Source organism: Balearica regulorum, chromosome 9 (assembly GCF_011004875.1).
Source record: "Balearica regulorum gibbericeps isolate bBalReg1 chromosome 9, bBalReg1.pri, whole genome shotgun sequence".
In the NCBI taxonomy this organism is placed as follows: Eukaryota; Metazoa; Chordata; class Aves; order Gruiformes; family Gruidae; genus Balearica; species Balearica regulorum.
In genome coordinates this window covers 14,871,661-14,893,754 of record NC_046192.1, presented here as the reverse complement: position 1 = coordinate 14,893,754, position 22,094 = coordinate 14,871,661, and the positions used below count along the sequence as shown (strand labels likewise).

The following is a 22,094-nucleotide window of genomic DNA, read 5'->3' as shown; positions in this document are numbered from 1 at the left end:
ATGCAGTTCAGCAACAGACCAAATCACTACAGGAAAGCATTAATTTAACCACAATCCCCACCTATTATCCAGTTCACCCACTGCTCAATAGCAGCATAAAATATTAACAAGCCTTTAAGCCTGCAACTCTTGTTTACGGTCCTTCTTCTATTGAGGCAAGAGTCCTTTAGCACAGCAAGGAGCAGTTTGCATTTAACAAACCAAAGCAAACATTGTTTTCTCAGTCATATTTACATTGCCCTCCATTCACGCAAACACTGCAAGTGGTTCGGCAGGTCGTGTGGCCAAAGGTTTCTGAAAGCAACAAGCAGAGTCATCCCATCCCACACCTCAGACCTGGGGATTTCTGTTATTCACTAGATTTGGAAGGGTCTACATGAGGACACAGCCTGTCCAGCAAGGAGGCTCATGGAGATCCAGCGGGCAGGAAAGGGCTGAGAATGCAAAAGATGGCGGCTCAGGTACGTGCAACATGAACTAAGAATTTAAAAAGCTTTGAAAGGAAATAGAATAGAAAAAATTTTAAAACTTCAATAAAGGATACTCCAACTTCAGTTTGACAAGTAATGTGACAGATAATAGCTTCACACAAGGTAGGACAAAAAGAAGCATGCATTCCTGAGCAATCAGGTCCCTGAAGTATTATAAGGGACAAAAGCAGAAACCATTCTTCCAAGGAGGGTGGGGAAGTCTGATCAGAGACCAATTTGGCTAGGGCACAACCTTTTTAGGAAACGAAGGCAAAAATCATCTTCTCTAGGAGAACCAGATTAAATAGTCTCTCCTGAGAATCGACTTTCTGCTATGGTACACTGACTTAAAATACCACTGACCGTATTCATTCAGTATAATTATGCTTTAGTTTTACAGATGGCAGGGAAATATCTTCCCTCCAGTGATGTAATTAAGAACTTGAGAGCAGGGACTCCAGGGGAAACAGGAACCAAGAGCTCTGCTGTCAGGAGACCCTCCACATACACAGGGCAAATTGGCTGTACAGGGCAAGCACACAAAGGGTCACAAAGCCAAAACCAGCTTGGTTGCACACCCCACATTTGCTGTGGCTTTGCTCAGCAGTTGCTTTCATCTCTCCTCCCACACTTAAGGCCTGAAAAGTACAAAATTACAGGACAGCAATCCCTTTTTTTAGTATCAGAGACCAGGGTCATCTGTTATGCTGCTTCACCACCTAAAACCAAAGCATGACTTGTCTTTGTGAGCCTTTCCAGTCCTATCATTACCCCCCGTGCTGGATGAGGAGTGAAGAGCACTGACCAAGCACACATATTTTCTCAGCAGCGCAACCAAGAAGTAAATCTCACTTAAGTCTGACTCCAAGTAAGTACAGTCTTTTTAGTGTCAAATACTAATGTACTCATTAAAATCTGCTATTATGACACTTCTGCAACTAGGTCAATGCCTGGCAGGTCAGTGAGACAGAACGTAACACCATATAGGAAGTAAAATCTATCTCAAATATATTTAAAGACAAATTAGCACCAGATTTTTGGCCAGTCACATGGAGCCAGTGTTTCAAAATACCAATGGGAAGTCGCACAGAAAAACAACTAATACCAGCTCAGTGTGAAGGACATAAAAGCAGCATTTTCCTTGCACAGTGTGCCATGCTCCACCCTGCCTTAAGCTGGGGAATAGGGAGTGGTTTCAGTACCGGATTCTACAGAATGGGGTTGGTATAGTGGAGAAGGAAGAGGGCAATAAAGATTCTTTAACCTCATTTTTCAACACGCTGAAGTGTTCTATCAAATCAACAAACAAGCTTTTTTTAAAAAAAGGAGATGAGCAACAATGTCTCAAAATGTAACAAACATCACTCATTGAAATTCAACTGTTTAAATATTTTAGTCAGTTTTACAGGGCTTGCTTTGATCCCGACAGCTATAAAATATATCCTTTATAGAAGGAAAAAACATTCTCGCATGGCTCCATCTGCTCCCACTGAAAGGATGTTTCAGCAGCAGTCAAACGCCTGGGCTGGGTTCCAGATAACGCAAACAGCCAGGTCTCTTTTGTTCTCAGGAGGGATGAGCTCCAACTGTCAGAGCCCACGATCCCCTGCCCAGGCCAATCCATAGCACAGAGCTCCCAGGTGAGCAAGCGATGCTCACTTAGCCTTTTTTCCCCCCTCAGTTCAGGCCTGCAGGGCAGTGCAGTCCCTGCCCTGGAAAGGCCAGATACTGGTGCCACAGCTAAGCCTCCAGGTGCTTAGTGATCCTGCGAATTTTCTCCTTCTTATTCCTATTTCCATGTTTTTTCCAGGGCTTTCCTACCACATTCCCAGGATTGGGCATAGTCACAGGCACAAGGCCGCTGCCGGGCCGGTATCCCATTGCAGCCCGGACCCCTTTCATCAGGGCGCGAACGTTTTCCTGGAAGAGAAGATATAATCACCAGTGACTGATGAGAAGATATTTAACCACAAGGAACTGCGACATGTTGATAAAACCAGACACAGGCAAGCTCAAACCCATCAGGACCTGCTCAGCCCCCAGCTCCAGAGCTGCAGGAAAGGTCACGCCACGCAGCCGAGTCAAAGCCTGCCAGCAGGCTCCAGTTCTGTCTGCAGCCATGCCTCGCTGCGCCAGGCCCTCAGCGTCTACCACTGCAAGCAGAGGCGGTACGTTGTTGAGACACCAAGCTCCGACAGACATTAGCTACGGTGCTAGGATTGATTCTCACAGTCTCTGCTTTGCACACAACAAACTGGCTTTGCAAATACATCTGGCATCTAATGAAAGTCGGAGACTAAAATAACTTGCTCAAGTCTGGAGTGTGGGTAGCACTGCCGGGGCTCACAGCCTGTGCCAGCACTTTGGGCAGCCAGAGGAAGACTCTGGTAATCCCAAAAATTCTTTTCAGGTCGTAGCTTTCCAAAACAGCTCACTGTTCTCTGAAAAGGGACCGAGTTCTTGTTTTCAAAATGCATGACTACCTTTAGCTGTGCTGAAACAAATACTGTTCATATCCAGCTAACCAAGCAGAACAGATCATGCTATCTAGGACCCGTCCTCTTCACTGCTCAACACTGATGTCTGTCAGGTATGCAGACTTAATCAGTTATGGATTTGACATTTTATTACAAGTCATTGACAAGTTTTTTCAGTGGTGTAGGGGCAGAACAGGTCCCTGTGGAACCTAACAAGAAGCATACAAGTTAAGAGAAATTCCCATTTTCCACTTCATTGAGATCTCTCAATTACATTTTAAATGTTTCTGTGTTCTTTTCATCTGATTTCAGGTTCTAAGTCAAAACAACCATGTAGTACTAAATCAGTTATTTTAAAGAAGCTTATATCCCCTAAAAACATAATTTCAAGAAAGGAAAGTTAGTTTGAAGGACCTGTTAGTCCAAAACCACGTTCCTTGTTGGTTGCTGTGTCACACCACCCTCCTTCTTAAGGCCTGAAAAGTACAAAATTACAGGACAGCAATCCCTTTTTTTGGGTCTTTCTTCCCACTCTCCTGTTTGCTCAAGACTGATGTTAGGCCCATAACGACGAGGGTCACTCTGCTGACCTTTTAAAAAACAACTGTGCGCACCTCATTAGCTATCTTTCAGTCACCTATGACATTCCCAGTGATTTAGGGGATAATAAAAAGAACAGAGTGCTCTCAGGTAGAAATTACGTGCAGATGCCAATGGCATCTAACACCATTAACAACTTGGCACCCCTCCATCTTCAAACCTATTTTTTCCAGTAACTATGACACAACAGTGCTGCAGTAAAAACTCTAGAATAAATCTCCTCCAGAATTTACCTGGTGGAAGAATGTTTTGTCCACTACATTTTCAATTTGTTTTGCTTTGATATTCTTCTCAGGCTTCACCTGTGCACTAGCTTGCACAGTTTTGCTCTCTGGGCATCTTTGATGCTGGTGCTGAAAGTCACTTGGGTCAATGCCCGGAGGTGGATGGCAATATAACAGCTTCCCCTGTAAAGCAATGGCATACAATTATTACCCAAAAAACCTCTCAGAAACACCCAGAAAAGAAAAAAAACAACTCCAAAGCTAAGAGGAGCCCTGAAGTCCAGGGGGATCACACTGGCAGGCAACAATTGGCTTCACTTCTAAGTTAAAGCACCATTCTGCCTCTACTCCGAAGCACCATTTCCAGCTGCAACATCCAGCTGCAAACAACACAGTGCGTAACTCTCGGGAGTATTGAAGGACCCGATTAATACTCAACAATAAGTGGCCAAGAGGTGCTGTAGAAGTATGCAGTATTACAACGCTCATAACTGCACTCCTTAGCACCAAATACTGATCCAACTATACAAAATAGGCTTGTTTCCTGAATATCTGCTGCCTATTTTAGAGATACAATAATTTATTTAGCTAGCACCTTATTTTTAAGCAATCATCTTTTTAAGATTAAGCAGCGGGAGAAATTTCATTTATTCCTTCAAAACATAAAAATAGCCCAATTTAAAGAATATTTTAATATATGTTGATTTTATCCAAAGAAGTATAAATCACTTTATTGTGCTCCTTACTCCAGTGAAACCTTCAATTCACCTCCTAGCACAAAAGAAAACCCAAATGTAGGAAGCACTTACACTGACATAGTCTTTTAACACATATCGAGCTGATCTTGGCTGGTCTGGCTGTCCATGAGCTGTCATAAAGCCTCTCATATCTGGAAGACAAATCCAAAGTACGTTCTGTGTCAGTACAAGAAAAGCATTAACACATTCTTCTCTGCTGCCTAACTGCACATTTGTATCCTCTCTCTCAAAAAAAAAAAAAAAAACAAAACACAACTTAGAGGCTTCTATTGGGGAAAGCAGGGAAGAAAGGGGAACATTACATTGCTGACTGCAGACATGCTGCACAAGCACCCTAACCTGAAAGGAATGATAAGACTTGACATCTCCCTACCACCAGAAAACCTGCTGGCTTTTTATTTTTGTTTTAAGGCCAGAGAAGATTAACCGCATCAGCGAATCAGACAAGGGAGATAAACCTTCACAGCATTCTTCAAAGTCTAATTCAAGACACAGCTGATGGGAGGCACCTAAAAGGACAAGAGCACCACACCACACTACCCAGACTGGCAGGGCATTTCACTAACAACCTCAACACAATCACTACATCTGTCGGACAAAACTGGCAAAGCACCACTGCGACACTCACACAAGATTAGCCATTAACAGAGACCCTTCCTGAGGGGAGGGCAAGTCCTAATGGAAAGGTTCAATGCATGACAAACCTGAGTCAGGCCTAACTTTAAAGAGTTCTCCTAAGGCTGTGTTCAGGACCACACACACACAATGTAGGCGATAGGTTTTAAAGGGATCATCACTCACATCCGTATGCTGTTAGCAGCTCTTCAGCTGTTGGCTTTCGATCTGGATCCTCATCTTCCCTTGGTCTTATGATGTTTATTCCATAGGTTGCTTCCAAAACATTTCGTGGGATATGCTGGCAAACGTAAGCTAGTGAAGGAAATCAGCTGGTGATTTTCAGCTACACATCTCACCCTAGTCACTCCAAGAGCACACATTAAGAATGACTTTTGGATTTTGTCGCCAACCAGAAAAACAATGCAAGTCTGACAAGATAAACTTGAAATGAGATGGGGAAAGACCAACACTGCAGGGCTGTTTTATCCAGCATGCGCCCTCAATGCATGAGCACACATGTCCCTCACAGGGCTGGAACACGCTACATCACATACTCCAGATCCAACACTTGCAGACACTATCACAAACCCCATGCAAAGGATATTAGAGAAATGGGTGGGACATGGTCCCTCATCTGGTCTATAGGCAGAATTCCAGAACAAATCATTTCTGCCTTGGTAGAGATGAAAGATGGCATCACCAGACCAGGACAATCACAAAGGCACAGGCCAGGCTCCACATACAGGGTCTACGCAACAAACAACCGATTAGTTCACCAAGCCAAGTCAGTGTCCATGGAGGAAAAAAGAACAAAAGACATCAAATGCATAGATGAAACATGGATGCAAATGAGACTAAGGAAAAATTCTACTAACAGAGGCATCTGCCCTGCTGGCCCCAGCCAATGAATTAAGGAAATCTGATGTGGAAGACAGCAGCACTTCCAAAGTTCATAAATAAGGTGTCCAGATGGGGGCAGCAAGATCTTCAGCTCACCAATCTGATAGGAGAGAAGAAAGCACTCCAGAAACCTTTAACCCTGTTGGACCTTTTGAAACAGGTAGGAGGTTGCACAAGTACAAATCCCACAATGCTGATTATAGCACAGGACTTGCTACCTCAAAATTAAAAGCTTGATCAATATGAAAACAGCAGCATAGCTAGACTTATTCACAGCAATGACTGTGGGCAAGGGGAACAGTTTGAAAGCTTGACCTCAAGCTATTCAGAGAAGCACTCACTTTTCAGAGGTTCTCTCCTGATTGGTGTTGAAAAAAGAAGGGCCAAGCTACCTAAATAAAATCAGGAGATGGAAAATATCTCCCATTTCACAGGAGCACTCATGAATGACTGTTGCACTGTGGTAAGGGTTTGGAAGCAAGAACTAAAGTTCCAAAATTCTATACATCAAGCCCACCCCTCTCCAATCTACTCTGCTAGGCAGAGTTCAGGTTGACGAACAGTTCTCAGTGAGTCCACATGGTTGCAACTAGTTCATAATGAAGTTCTCTTCCACTGGGGAAAAAGAAATAATAAAGAGATCAATGCTCTTTGTCAGCAATACCTGAAAGTGTTTTGTACGGCCTGGTGTAGCAGACACCGACACCTTCTTATTTCCAAGGATCGTGTTGATGGTCGAACTTTTGCCAACATTAGGGTAACCCACCTAGATGACAAAGTGGAATGGTAACAGCGATGCCAGAAGACTGGCAGAGCTATGACACAAAAGTACTTCAATAAAATGTACTAAAAAATTTAAGACAAGCAGTAGGGAACATTGAGCTCCAGGAACTTCAGAATTAATCTTTGCACAAAACTCTGAGTGATTTGTGCTTGCTATTTTTTTTTTTACCCTTACAGGAAGCCAGGCTACAGGATGAATTTTTCCTATGGAAGGCATATGGAATTAAAGTTTAGATTAAGGAAGTTCCATTTGAGCATAAAGTCCAACTCACCAGCCCAACATTTACTTCCCCATCCTTCACCCGTGGTCCGTTGTGCATGGCTTTTAATATCTCCAGCAGCTCACTTCTCTGTACCAGATGGCTGAAGTTCCTGATGTTCCTGTTCTGCTCCTGCACTACATGCTGCACTGCAGCACCATCAGTATTGCTTCCCATCCTCTCTGGAACAATAGCATCTACTTTGTCCCCGCCTTCATCTTCAGAACAGGTTTGCCAGGCTTCCTCTTCATCATCTTCACAGTCTTCATATTCATCACTGCTGTCATCATCACTATCCAGAACTTGGTTTACAGTTCGCAAAGTGTTGCCTGTGGATGTGCTTTCTGCACTACCTTGTTCGGTGTTGTCGTCGTCTTGACTGGAGCTTTCATCCTCAGAACCACTTGGGTCCTCTGCTGTATCTTCAGTGTCTAGTTCCTGCATGAACAATATTTCATAGATGAAATGTAAAGACAATTCTAAGTCTTGTTGTTGGCTGCAGTTGCTGCAGTGTAGTCATCTATCTATTCATCAGCCAGATCTCAAGGACTGACCACTCCTGACAGTGTCACACAGGTTTTTTAGGGGTCTTAAGTAGTATGTAGAAACAACTAGCCCATTTTAGGAGAATGACAAAAGTATTCCAAGAAGGACTGTTAGCTTCATTGAGAAGTTGTTAAGAGGTTTCTCTTCAGAAGGACAACTGTGAATGTGCACACACCCACAGCAGCAGCAGAGCCGAGCAAATTTATTTTTTTTAATTATCAAGCGTTCCTAGTAATAGGAACAAATGCAATTTTTTTTTATATGTTCACAACACAAAATCTTTTTTTTTTCAGGTCTAAATATTTCATTAAAATAACTTTAAGCTGTCTTGTTTTCAGTCCAACTCTTTACATTTATTCCCTGCAAATAGTTCACATTTAAAAAGAAAGACCTTTTTGTAACAACAGTATCTTGAACTTTCTTTCCAAAAAACAAAAACAGGCCCAACACTTTCAGTCTCACTTTTAAATCGATCTGTAAAAACATTTTATAAAGAACTGTGAACCAGCTGAACAGATTAGGTATTTTTGAAAAGAGATGTGGGATATTCCACAGCTGAACAGTGATAGCTCTAATAGATGAACCCAGTAAAACCTCAAAGTGGCATTTACTGACAACACATAACTTGAGGCAGCAGCACAGTTTGTTCCACTGAGCAGAGTGGGAGAGAAAAAGCCTCTCTACAGAAAGCCACGTCCCTCACAGCACCCCTCTTGGAAAAGATTCCAATTCTTTCAATGAGTTACGACTTTGCAAACAGATCTACAAGGGCTGTTTCTGTAGCTATTCATCAGCAGCCTTAAGGAACAAATTTACATTCTAGTCCAGTAATATTTATCACATCATTAACCTTGAAAGAGAAATTGCAAGCACTACAAACTGTGACTGAAGGGTGCACCACTTTGTTCACCATTTTACTCTCCTCACTTTTGTCTCTGAATCAATCATTAAAATGCTATTTTACAGCCGCACAGGTCCTTAGCATAATCCTTCTCTGAGACAAGGACTCTGCCTTTCCTAGAAAGGTGCTCAGGTCTATCACAAGCATAACTGCAAAGCAAGTTATCAGAGGCAGCCAGCACATACCCAGTTGGAACTGGTCATCTACAGTACCTTTGCTTCTCCAGATAGCCGTTTGCACTCTGCCAACGCTGACCAGAACACCACCTTAACGCCCTCTTTCTCAAAGAACTGTGCCCAAGCAGCCCGCTGCTCCTCACTCAGCAAATCTGCTTTGTTTATCAGGATCATGTTCTCCTTGTCATTGCTGACTTCCTTAACATAACTTTCCTGAAGAAAACAAGAGACGGATCAGCTCGTACTCTGGTTTGCACTCCTCCTCCCCCCAAGGTGATATAAGAGCAGCCATACAAGTTACCCCATCCAGCTCCAAACAAGCATAGCTAAGCTTACCGTCCCCTGGGCTAGATGGAACCAGTGTTTAGTGCACAGCTACAAGAACAAAGTGGAACATGCAACTACTGCAATACAGGTTGTTTCCGCTCACACGTGCAAACACCTTTCCTGCTTAGAGCTACAGCAAGATATTAATCAGCACCTCATAGCAGGAACTCCCAAGATCAACTATTTGAGCAATTTTGTATCTCACTGATGCACAGTGTTCTATAGTCTATCATTACAAAGTTGTCACTTCAGTAACTCTCGATCCTTTGCTTTCAGTGCAGTAATCCTCGCCCATTTTTATTCCACTATGCTTTTAAACAGAACAATTCCTTTAAGTGCAGACACTTCTAGTGGGTAATGAGGAGCAATACACTATCTGCAACATGTCTGCAGAACTGCCTCAAAATCCACACTACACTGTGTGAAATATCAAAAAATAAATTACTTGCATAAATAAGATATCCAGTTCAGCACAACAGCAGAACAGCTTCAAGGTGGCTGAATGTGTTAAAAAAAAATCATACAAACTCTGAGAAATAAAATGAAGAAAACATTCAAGAAAGTGGTTTACTTACCAGATCTTGGCATCTAAACAGAAGGGGGTTTCTAGCATCTACTATCTGGACTACAATATCACTGCAGAAATAAAAGAAAAACCCATAAAGTACTCTTTCTTACCTTGCCTCAAAGAAAGCAGCAAGGTGCAGCACCTTACTCGCTTTCAGATTTGGCTTGGAATTTTAATGGTTTTAACTGTATTATCCTCCCAACACCTAACAAAGCAGCTCAGCATCCCTCATGCCCCAACAGGACCATGCTTATGCCACAATCCAGGACAGCTGAACAGTACTTCTGCCTCCCTTGGCTCATTCTCCCGTACAGCTGGCAAAGGGAAAGCAAGCACACGAGTTTTGCCAAGCCATCTACCCTTCAGAAACGCTCTGTGGGCAAGAACCAGAGTAGTGGTATTCTATCCTTTAGAACGTTACTAAAAACCGTAATACAACTTTATTTCTGTCTATTCTCATCCCCGAACTATGGCGGGGTGCCTACAAAGAGGAAGAAGAGGTGGTTTTCCTACACAGAAAGATATTCTGGAACACTGGTGTCTCCTTTGCACGGAGCAAGATGTACAAAGTCTCCCCAAAACGACTTCCAGATACCAAGCATTTGCTGTCAGGCATCTTCAAAATTCAGTCTGTGATCTTCTTGTCACACAAAGCATAGAACAGTGAAAGAATCAGACTCCAGTAAAACATGTTGCTCCCCCATGCAAGCAAGGCCTTGCACATGTGCTTTTAGGAAACATCTTCCAAATCCAGACACCAGGTTGCTATGGCATATGTGAGTAATCATATACGACTCATCAGTTCAACACACAAATTAAATGTGCTGGCTTCAGATACCAGAAGCATCCATGTCTCTTTTTTCAAAAGGAGAGGGAAAATTTAAATGCAGCCTCTTCCACTAGAACTTCTCCAAGCAGGTAATTTAAAACACTGGCTGCCACATACTGATTCTATTTGTTTGACAGGGATTTCTGTTGACTCAGGACAGCTTCAGAACACCACAGGTTGAATGGAAGAATTTCAAGCCTCACTAGGCAGTAGGTTACATATTTAAAAAAAAAAATAATCAATAAACCCCCCCAAGGGAGTCATTTAATAAGCCGCATGGGTACAAAGAGGTACTGAACTGTTACAGAAATTCAAAGATCAATACAAGAGAAAGCTGACACCATGGTACTGGGATGGGATACAGAGAAGTTATGAATCGCACTGCTGGGAGCTAGTCTGAAGTGAACACACGAAAAGGCTGACAACAGATGAAATTATCTGGCAAGGTAAGGGACTGGATGACTTTTTCGTTTGATTCTGAGACAGCATCCTCACTCTACAGGGAATAAAAAAGGTCCACCAAGAGCAGAAAGGCATTAATAACACATTGCAGCCACCTCAAAGCACACAATACACTTGCACTGCACATCACGACACCCTGTAGAGGATGCTCCCAACCCAGCTCTCTCCCGGCCAAAGGCCCAGCAGCACCCGGTACAAAGCCACTTCTGTGAAAGGACCAGCTCACCATGACCTCACTGGTGAGGTATTTTTCAATTTTAGGAAAATCAGACGAGATGATCTCAAACTTAATTACTAGTGAAATTAAATGCCCCAGTTAGATTAACATGGCAGATAGCACTCCTATTGTATTACAGCTCAGCAGAGCAAACAAAGCTATTTCTGTGATATGACAGGCTGTTGTCTTTTGTGCACTGCTGCAATTTCTCTGCGTGGCAAGAGGCCAAGGACCAAGAGGCTCTTTCTTTGCCAACATTATTTAGTTGATCTCCCTTGCCTCCTGCCCCTGAGCATCAGACTGCAGCTGTGTGGCTGACAAAGAGGGGAAAGGGTTAATCTTGGCAAAAGACCTCAAAGACACATTCTCAGAAGAGACCTCCCACACAGAATTACTGGAAGAGGCCAAGAGCAGCAGCATCTGAAGAATCATGAGAGACTCGCTGTGAACCACCTGCAGAATTGCAGTGCTGAGAGCTCACGTGCACCAGTAAGCAGCTGCCCTTCTTCACGTCGCTTTTTGATCACTTCAAAACATAATCACTTCTGTGCTGATACTAAAACATTACTAACTGTAGTTGTTTTTCCTGTGCTCAGACACTTGAAGCTTTACTCAAAAGCTTCAATTCAGGAAAACACATTAAATGTTACTTTTAAAAAGCAGATAGTGGGGGCAGACAGTAGCAGATAGACTTTACCTTCTTTCAATGACTCTCCAAAGCTGACGCCAAAATTCCAAGTTTCGTTCAAATGGGGTTAGAATTAACTTTTTTTCTTCCTCAAGGCTAAGACAAAACAGAAAAAAGACATCAGACAGTTGCACACCAGCAGTTCTTCCTTAGATCCAGGAGGCTTTAGCTTCAGAGAGCTATCAAATCAGACTCGCATAGTAGGTACTATTTCTGCTATTTGCAAATAGATCGAGTGCTCGGGTGAACTGGTGGCAGTGGCACTAGTTCAGTGGCACTAGCTCAGTGGCTCCTCATTGTGCCAATGGAGAAGTGGTAAATGATGAAAAGAGCAAAAACTCATGAAAAGTCTGCCTGTGAAATTTCAGAGCCACAATAACAAAACAGAGAAGTTATCCCAAATGCCAGCAGTTATTATTTCATCGAGTACCACCTGGAAAAAATAATTAATTTGGGGATGGTACCTGAACTGGTTCTATACAACCCTTGACTCACCGTTACCACCACACGCACGACTTCACTCGGGACATGCACAGGTTCGCTGGGCGTGTGTGGACACCACCTAACTCTCCAGGCTGGCAGCAGATGCAGCCCCAGACCAGAAGCTGCTGTACACAGGCTGGCAGCACTGTACTCTATTCAGAGTAGCACTATAGCTCTTAGAAGACACATTGACCACTCCTCCACTTCACAGCCAAGAGCAGACTATCACGCTCTATACTGAAGAATTTTAACTGTAAACAGTATGAGAACATGCACACACAAGAAAGCTTTGCAGAGCTCACCACAAAGACGTGTCTAGACTGTGGCTGGGCTGTCCAGCCTTCCAAAACGATTACAGGGAGCTACTAACCAGATATTAATTTTATAGGTCCAGCAAGGATAAACACACCCACTAATTCCAAATCGCACCAGCTACTTACCCAGACACGACTGGCATACTCACTGGGCAAGCTGTCGCCGCCATTCAAGAAAGGTCTCTCTCTCAGCTTGCTTCAAGTCCTCCACACTGGTTGTCCTATCCCAACGTGGCCTGTAACAATCACGTTTTGGAGTGAGTGGTCAGAAGCAGCAGTTAAAGCAGCTACTTTACTACAATAAACACCCACAAAGAACACAGGCACCACAACACATTCAGCTACACTGAGGTGGTTATAGTTCAGTCGTACATTTGTTTTCAGCAGCTTGAAGTACGCCTTTTCTCCTTGCTCCTTCTAAGCTCCACTAGCCGAGAGGATGCTAACTTACGCACACTAGATCTCACAAAGCTGTTTTTTCAAGCTAAGACTTACAGGGCATTTAAGACGGAGGATTCATCACTGCCCACCATGCACAGAGCTCTGGAAAGGCTTACTAGAGGGGGCTGGATGCACCAGCTCCAGCAGTGCCAGGCTTTGAGCAGGAAACCCACACAATCAGGACAGATGGGCTGGGGCTGGCAGCACCCACCTGACTGACAAGCACCTGTACTGTTATTGCATCAGACTCATGCAGGCCAGGTAGCGGCTTCCCCAAAGCAGAGGGCTGTCCCCAGGCTTGCAGCCATCAAGGGGCTGAGCCCACGCAGCAGAGGGGGATCCAGGCCTGGACCTGCAGGACTCACCTCCGTGGGATGCGCAGGAACTGCCGGTTCTCCTCATGCAGCTGCCGGACACGCTGGGCCTCCTGGGCCGTGAGCAGGCCAGCACGGCTCTGGGCAGACACGATCTGGATATTCAGACGTTCTGCAGGAGCGGTGAGACAGTCACCCAGGGAGCCAGCTGTCCCCATCCCTGCCCAGCACATTCCCCTGGCTGGCCCCTGCCACCCCACCCTGTCCCCACTGACCCCCACATCCCTGGCTCAGGACACCATCCCCTGTCCCCCACCCGGCCAAGCCCATTGCCAGCCCCAGACCTGCTCCCTCTCCCCCACCGCAGAACTGGCCCCGGCCGCCCACCCGGGTCCCCAGACCCAGGAATTCCTCCCCGGCCCCAAGCCCCACCCCCCCCCCCCCAGGCCTACACCGGCCCGGCCCCTCACCGGCCACGAAGCGGGTGCCCGCCAGCTCGGCCGTGGCCAGGAACTCCTCCAGCGGGCTCTGCTCGGCCGCCGACCGCAGCTCCGGGCCGCGCTCGCCGCCCATCTCGCTGGCGTGCAGCTGCCGGGACAAGACACCGCCGTCAGCCCGGGCCGCCCCGGCCTCCCGCCACGCCCGCGCCGCCGCCGCCCCCAGCCCCGCCGCCGCCGCCGCCCTACCCATGAGGAGGCGCCGCGGCGCCCCAGGCCGCGCTGTCGCTGCAGGCAGCGGCCCAGCCCCGCGCCCCGTTTCTTGCCCATGCCGCCACCGGAGCCGGAAGGGGCGGGGGCGGCCGCTCCACTTCCGCGGTCCGTCGAGGCGCCCTCCGCCACCCCCCCGCGCCCGCGGAGCAGCGTTCCGGACAGGCGAGTTCCGGGGAGGCACCGCGCTCCCCGCGCCCGCCGCCGGGCGGCGCCCCGGCCCCGGCCCCGCCCCGTGACCGGCCCCCCCCCTCCCCCCCCCCCCCCCCCGTGAGCGGCCTGTCCGGCCTGCGTCTCCATCGCTCCGTGCGCTCACGGACCATCCGTCCGGCACCCATCTCCACGCTACCCCGCCTGCCCGCCCGTCCGTTCCCCCCCCCCCATGGCGCTCCGCAGGGACGCACGCCTTCCTGACGCTCCCCACCCCAAATCCAGCCCTAAGCCCCTCGCTCCCCCGGCAGCCACCAGCCCTATCGTTACCCGGCGGCTCTAACAAACCCCGGGGCACCGCTAAACACAGCGCCCCGAGGTCTGCGCTGCTGCAGGGAGGCCCTGGCAGAGGGGCGACGCGCAGGGCTGCGGGCCCGGCAGAGCCCACGGCAGCGCTGGCGGCTGCGGGGGACGGTTTCGCTCGCCGGTGCGGCCCGGCGCTGGTGCTGTCTCCGGGAAGGTGTACAGTGAGGTAGCCGTCCGTGTCCAGCCGGAGCCCGGGCATCTCTGCAGGGCGGAGGACATTGCCCGCCCAGCCAGGGAACCGACACGTGGGTTTCGGCCGCAGCCGCTGTGGCCGGTCTGGGTCAAGATGGGAGAGACGGCTAAATTAATAAACAACTCGACCTGTTCTTGCACAGTGAACTGATTTATGAACCATTTCTTCTTTATGGGTGTTGGGTTAAGGCCAGACGTTTTTGACTATAACTCTGTAATGTGTATCAGCTGTAATCGGAGAATAACCTGGCTAATCCCTGGAAAACACAGGCGCTGCCTATGCAGGCAGGCAAAGCTAAACTTCAGGTGCTGGCTGCCAGCAGTGCGGCAGCGTGCAAAACCCCGTGGGCAGGAGTGGTCTTTTCTCATGCTCAGCACTACATGATGCCTCCCCATGAAAAACAGTCTTTAGGAAGACTCAGTTCTTCCTTTCTTCTTTTCAAAGCCGGCAACCGTGCGGCATAAATTTCCCGAGTACGTCTGAACCCTTGCCATGCTCATCCCAGGCTCTGCCACCACCGCCAGCCTGGCCCAGCCCCTCCTTTGCTTCCTAAAGGCAAACAAGACAGATGAAAGGGGACTCAGCGTTCGCCTTTTCATTTATGCAAGGTGCTTCAGTGGAAGACTGGTGGGCTGCAGACAGCACGCAGCGATTTAGTAAATTCATTTTTAATCAAGTCATCTTTAATAAAACCATCTCAGGTCTTTATGTGGGCACCAAGGCAGCAATATAAGCACTCATTATTGTATTTCTTTTATACTTCAGTTAAAAGTTACTTTCCCTCTACACTGCATAATCATCAACCAGAGCAGCCAGCCAGCCCGGCCTTTCCCCACACCTTGGGTCTGGCAGCACTTCTAACCCCACAGCCAAGGCACGCGCGATCCTGTTCCCAGGCTGCCCAACCAAGGGCGAAACGCTTTAGTAACCCCATCGACGCAGCCCCAGCAGCGCGGCCTCAGCACCGCCGGGGTCCTTGGCTGGCAACACAGCCACTGGTACGGAGCGCAGAGCCCCATGTCCCTCCGTGGGACGCAGACAGCCGCAAACGGTGGCATGAACTGGAAACAGAGATACTCGGTGATGGGCAGAAGTGCTGGCGTGGTGGGAAAAGGAGGCTCAGGCTTGCTCCGCTGCCTGCAACCCTCTGAGCATCCTGGGGGCTGTGAGGTTTGAGGGTAACCCGAAGAGCAGAGATCGCGCATTTTGATTGGGATGTTTTCCCCACATATTGTCCTTTGTCCCCCACCATTCCCCATTTCCAGGCTGAAGCACTCCAGGGACAGTCACTGCAGGTATTTTCTGCCACCTTTGTGGGAGCTGCTGAAGAAATGCCCAAATTGCCCTCATTCTTGCAACGAGATATATTTCTCAGCGCTTCATAAACACTGAGGAATTATTTCTGTCCGCTGATGCCAGCAGCACAGGAAGGATCGCTTTGAGCAGAGCAATGCTGAAGGAGATACAGATTGGATGATCTGAGTGACAGAGACATCAGAGTCTCAGCTAGAGTCTTAATTGCCTGTTTCTAATTGCAATGTTTCTCATCCCACTCCTATTGGCCTGCTGTGCCTACCTGACCAAGATAGGCGGCTTCTGATTTTACCTAACACCACAACCTGCTTCTCCTAGAAGACATTTATGCATGGATTAATTGCACGCAGTGAAAAGGGCCACTGAGGAAGACCTGCTGTGACAGGAGCTGTACAGAGGTGGCCTCACACCTGCATGTGCACGCCAAGAGCGCAGACAGCCAAGGAGAGTGGGGAGGAGGGGGGGTGTGCTGCTGCAAAGTCCAATAAACCTGTTCGTTTGCAGCCCGCTTCTGTATGATGTAGCCACCACAGCATGCAAAATGAACACAGATTTTGCTGCTGGGCCTTCTTTTTACAACTCAGCTCTTCGACAGCAGTGCTTGGGCTGGAGTGCAATGCTGTCCCGGGAGAGCAAGCACCCGCTGTACATCACCGAACCTCTCGCCACTCCTTTGAAGTGCATTGAGCGCCCAGCACTGCTGGCTCTTTGGAGGGTGGCCATGGCTTTGGGACTTCTCGCAAAACCACTGCATAGACGAAGTAAAATCTGCTGTCCTTCTAGCACACTGTAATCATCAACTTAAGTCAAAAGGGCTGGCTTCCCTCCCAACTTCTGCCTTGGAGCCAAACCACTGCTCCAGTTTTTGATGCAAATCTTGAGAATTAGTTAGCAGCACCAGCTCTTTTTCAAAAGCCAACGACACCAGTGCATTTTTGCCTAAAGGAAACATTGTTCTTTCTGGACAACTTTTCCTCCATTTTCCTCTAAGGCAGCACTGGGAGATCTCAGGACTGTGTCTCTAAAATATTCATGTGATGGCTATTCATTATTCATATAGGCTCACAATGCTGGATTCAGCGGTACTGCCAGCCTCAGCCTGACAAGCAGACCCATTAAGAACACCCCCCCCCCCCCCCCCAAATCACCCACACGGGCACACCAAGACAATTTTGCTCTGTGCACAACTGCAGCTGCTTGAACCCCCATCTTTCCAGCCATACTCAAGCGTGCCGGCACCATAGGAAGAGGGGGAGCCCACTCTGCAAGCTCCCACATCTTTTGGTGAAGGTCTCAGTCCTCTCTAGGAAGAGCAGCACCCCGGGGAGGCTCTGCAGCCTGGCCAAGGCTGAGCCCTGGGAAGGCACCGACCCCGCCGGGCCCTCGGGCGAGTTTTTTAGACTCCGCTTCTTCCACCAGCCCTATGAAAATAAAATCGCCTCCCCACCTGGCAGGGTGGGGGAAGGTTAATTAGAGAGAGCTGCCTGCATCTTTGAAGGTGCAAAGCGCCGGGCAGGGGATCCCTCCAGCTCCCAGCAGGCCAGCTCTGCCCGGGCAGGCTGGGCTCCGCGGCCCGCACCGGCTGCCCCCCCCCCCCCGCCGGGCAGGGATGGCCCGTGGCGGCAGCCCCCGGGATGGGGCGCAGAGCAGAGGATGCCGCCCGGACGCCGCCCCGACAGCCCTTGACTGGCAGCATGGCGGGAGGACGGGTGCCGGCACAGCCCCGCTGGCCCGGCGAGCCCCCCTCCCCCGAGAGTGCCGTGACCCCCGAGGGAGGGCTCCGCACGCCCGGCCGCCCTTCTAATTACAGCTGCGGGCGCAGGAAGCGCCGGGGCCGCCTGTGCAGGAAGCGGGTGTGCCGCCCTCGGTGACTGAAAAACAACCGCGGCGGCGGTGTACCGCCACGGCCCCGCGAGCGGCACAGCCCCGGCCCCGGCGCTGCCCCCGGGCTGCGGCACCCCGAGCTGCACCGGCATCGCCCTCCGTGCACTCAGAGGGGACCAGGGCCGTCGCCCCGTGGACCCTCCGCGGTCCTCACACCGCCCCGGCATCGGCCGTTCCTCCAGCCCCCGACCCCCGGAGCCCCGCCGCGGCAGGGCGGCCGGCAGGAAAGGGTGCTGCTGCTCCCCTTTGGAGAGGCGGGAGGGCTGCAGGGCTGGCGTGAGGCATCCCTCCAGGGCCGTTACGGACCCTTCTCCCTGAGCGGGACGCGCTGTCCCCTGCCCGCCGACTCGCCCCGGGCTGCCCCAGCTCTGCCGGTGAGACCGGGATGACGCCGGCGGGGCTGGGGGCCGCGGCACCCGCCTGCCCCCGCTGACAGCCCGCGGGGCCCGGGCACCGCTCAGCCCTTCCGTTTCGTGGAAAATCCTGACAGTTCAGCGTTTCCTTTGTCCCCGTTCGGAAGAACGAGTCAAAACTTCAACGTTTAGCACAGTTACAGAGTCTCTGAAACGCTTTGTTTTGGAAAATACTAAAATGCCGGTTATGAAAGGTTTCACTTTGACTGTCACTTCGACTGGTGCAGCACAATGAGCTCTGCTGCTGTCTGAGAGAAGAAAGCCTGGGATGTTTTCATACGCTGACAAAATCAGTCAGTGCCCATGAATTATTTTGGTCTTGTCATGACAACTTTTCCCAGTGCCTTTTTCCCGTTGCTCTCCCCAAGCGGAGACCCACATCAGCTCCAGTTCCAGCTGCTGGACACAAAAGCCATCCCAAAAGCAGGGCTGCTCTCCGCAGGGTTTTACCTGCTCCCATCGGGCAGGCCCTGGCACCTCCTCACGCCGCAGGATGCCATGCCAGCACGGGCAGCCTGGCATCCCCCTCTGATGGAAGCGGTGGGCAGCTGCCCACCTGCCTGCACCCCAGCAGGGCAGCGTGCACCCCAGAGCCTACGGGCTTGTGGTAGGGTGCAGCCATGGGCTCCAGCACAGTCCAGAGCGGCCAGGGGAGGAGGAGGATGGAGTGGGGCTGGGAGCGGGGTCTGCCAAGTGCCCAGTGCAGCACTCGCCGTGCTGCTGGCATGGGGCGGGCTGGGCTGCGGGGGAAAGATGGTATCTTCAGACTTTCCCACGCCTCACACAAGCTTTCCAGGCACATGCACGCAGGCAGGTGATGCTCAGTAGCTGCTGGGGTATTGCATAAATAGAGAGCAGGGTGCTGTGCTCCCCCCGGGCTACAAGGCCGTGCAGATAAGCCCCCAGCGTGCATGTCCAGGTGCTGCTGGCCTCGCAGGCGGGGAGGGAGCCTCGTGCTCACTGGGAACCAGGCAGCATGTCCTGGCCCCGCAGGGCAGGATCCCCTCGCAGCTTCTTCTCCAGGCAGTGAAATACAGACATTCAACATCACAGGAATAGCCCCACGCTTAGGCCAGGTGCCCCAAGCTCAACTGGGCTGCTCCCTGCTGCCAGACTTCACCCAAACACTGCAGCAAAGCTCCTCAGCCCAGCACAGCCCTAGGAGGGGTCAGCATTTCATTCGGCACTTGCCGTCACAGGCCACCATGATTTGCAACATGCTCTTCTGTTGCCAAAGCTTATGGCGATCCTCCATGCCCAGAACTGAAGCAGCCACTGCACAGCTGGAAGGAAACGGTCCTGAAGCTAACTGGGCTCATTAATGAAGCAAGGAAGGCTGCGACGGTGTGGCACACCAACCAGTAAGCAAGCATGGGGAGGAACTGAGCTGAGACAGTTTCCATCCTCAAGCAGGGCTGTGACAACAAGACACCTTCCCTGCAGCTGCACTTCCAGCCAGCCCAGAGGCAGCTATGCTGGGGGTGCTGCCGCTGCCCGGCCACCACCTGCAGACCCCATTGGGTCTCTGAGGGGCTGATAAGGAAATCTCTGCCCTGAGAAGGCAACGCAGAAATGGAAGTGCTGCTGACTTGGGGGCTGGGGTGGTGGTGGGGAGGGCAAGGGGCCTTGCAGCTCCCAGGCACTGTTCAGGGAGGTGGCAGCCATTAAGCACAGGGCAGGCGTGGGTCTGGGAGCACGAGCTGGGAGCTGTGGGCTCTCAGAGCAGTGGTTCAGCATTACACCTCGAGGGGAGAAGGCAGCTTTGTGGGCTTTGCATGACACTCACACCACATGTGGGTGTCACATGTCACCCTAAGCCGTTGGATTTATTTTATGTGCACAGCAGCATCTTCTGTTTTCACCTTGCAAGACAAAGGAGACAAAGGAAAAGCACATTGGATGCTTCTGGAGATGAAACGAATTAGCTCTGCAAACCAAAGGCTTTCTCTCCCTGGCTACAGCAGGACGGACCTGCAGGCTGGCAGGAGCCGTCTGCAACAGCGTGGCACATAGTCCCTCCTGCCCTCCGCACCGACAGCGCCATGGGGGCTCCCAACAGGTGCCTGGCACCCAGCCTGCATCAGGCCAGGCAGGGCTGAAAGCAGGGACCCCTCAGCTGGGGTGGGCTGCTGCTGGGCACCGCCAGCCGGGACGGACCTCAGCCCCTTGCCTGCCCTCCTGCAGAGTCCCAGAAAGACTTTGCCCAAGATGCAGAGGGCTCGGATCAGCACGGTGCTGAGCCCAGGCGGGCATCTCAGTGGGTACTGGCCTTTACACCGAGGGGCCCGGCCAGCTTGCCCTGGCTGTGCAAGGGCTTGTGTGCACTGACCAGCGTGCACCCGGCCCCTGCAGCTCTCCAACTGCAGTTTTCCCGTAGGAAAATAGAAGCATTAACACATTTATGTCTCAGGGCCCTTCCTAATGCTGCAAAAGTGCTGTGCTAGCGCCGACGAAGACAGGAAATGCAGCGTGTTATAGATTCACACCCACCAACAGCCTCTGGAAACCATAGATGCGGTCAGGCGTCCCCTGGTACCAGCTGTGGCTGAGCAGCCTCAGGGGATGGTGTTGAGGACGCTGCCCTCCAATGAAGGGGTATTTTTGAAATACAAGCAAATGGGCGAGTGCTTTTAATAATTTGATGCCCGTCACTGTGGTTACTTGCAGTTCCTAAGTAATCTGCTAGATGGCATAATATAATAATAGTAACAATAATGATGATGATAACAAAACATGGGTTGCTTTTTTTTTAATTGATCCAAACTCTAGAAAATTATTTGTCAGATAATTTAAGCAGGCGTTTACATATTTACTGCACGAGTATGTACCACTCCCCCTTTGTCAAGCGTTTATTCAAGCCCTGATGAAGTGCTGTTCTCTGCAACCATGGAATTTCTATTCTTTCTGGCAGAGGATATGATACATGACATGAGAAGCTATAGCAACGACACAGAGACCAACTTTCCAAAGCTCTCATTATGTCTGTGACTGTACTCGAGCAACCCTAGCAAGAAATTACAAGACAGCTTCTTGTTATTCAGCTGCGTATAAATAAAGAGCGAAGCATTACTCATACATAATAGCTTTTATTTGCTGCAGGCCCTTTGGCTCTCAGAGCCGGAGTAACCAAATCAAAGGGAAGATTATGTTGCAAGAGTGGGACTCCTCCACGGCACACCCTGGCCAGGAAGGCTGCTGGGGTTTGGGTTCTCCTGGGCGTGGGGACTCCCGGAGTGGGGGGGCCCCGCAGTGGCCTTGGGATTTTTATCCGTTTGGGAAGTTTTGAGCTGCCGATTCCCCCCGCCCCGGTTGCCCTCTCCATCCTCATCCTCCCCGCCCCTGCAGGAAAGGCTGCAGGAGAGCGCCGTGGCATCCACCCTCCGCGCGTGGTCGTGGGGACGCCTCATGCGTGAGCACCCAGGGCGGGGCGCCCCGTGGGGAGCGGGCCGGGCTGCAGGCGGGCCGGGCCGCCGCGGGGGGGGGGGGGGAGAGGGCGCCCATCGCGGGTCGGGGCCCCGCGGTGCCCCGCTCCCCCGCGGCCACGGCCGGTGCCCCCGCTGGGGGCCGCGCTCCGCGGCCAGGGGCGAGCGAGGAGCGGGGGGGGACGGGGGAGGACGGGACACGACTCACACCGCCCGGCCGGGCTGGCACCGCCCCGTGCCCGCCCCCTGCCCGCCCCACGACGCGGCGGGGCCGGGGCCGGGGCGCCGC

At 50.4% G+C, this 22,094-nt stretch overlaps 1 protein-coding gene across 1 annotated transcript; it reads right to left on the bottom strand.

Moving 5' to 3' along the window:
• Positions 1-1,844: 1,844 nt before the first annotated feature.
• Positions 1,845-14,200, bottom strand: LSG1 (large 60S subunit nuclear export GTPase 1). The gene is made up of 14 exons (XM_075761211.1): positions 14,043-14,200; positions 13,827-13,944; positions 13,408-13,528; positions 12,751-12,837; positions 11,814-11,900; positions 9,616-9,676; positions 8,750-8,926; positions 7,103-7,528; positions 6,712-6,813; positions 5,752-5,895; positions 5,331-5,454; positions 4,581-4,660; positions 3,781-3,954; positions 1,845-2,390 (listed from the first exon to the last, which is right to left on the bottom strand). Exons 1-14 carry the CDS (start codon positions 14,121-14,123, stop codon positions 2,211-2,213), a joined length of 1,962 nt encoding a protein of 653 aa, XP_075617326.1. The 5' UTR covers positions 14,124-14,200; the 3' UTR covers positions 1,845-2,210.
• Positions 14,201-22,094: the final 7,894 nt, after the last annotated feature.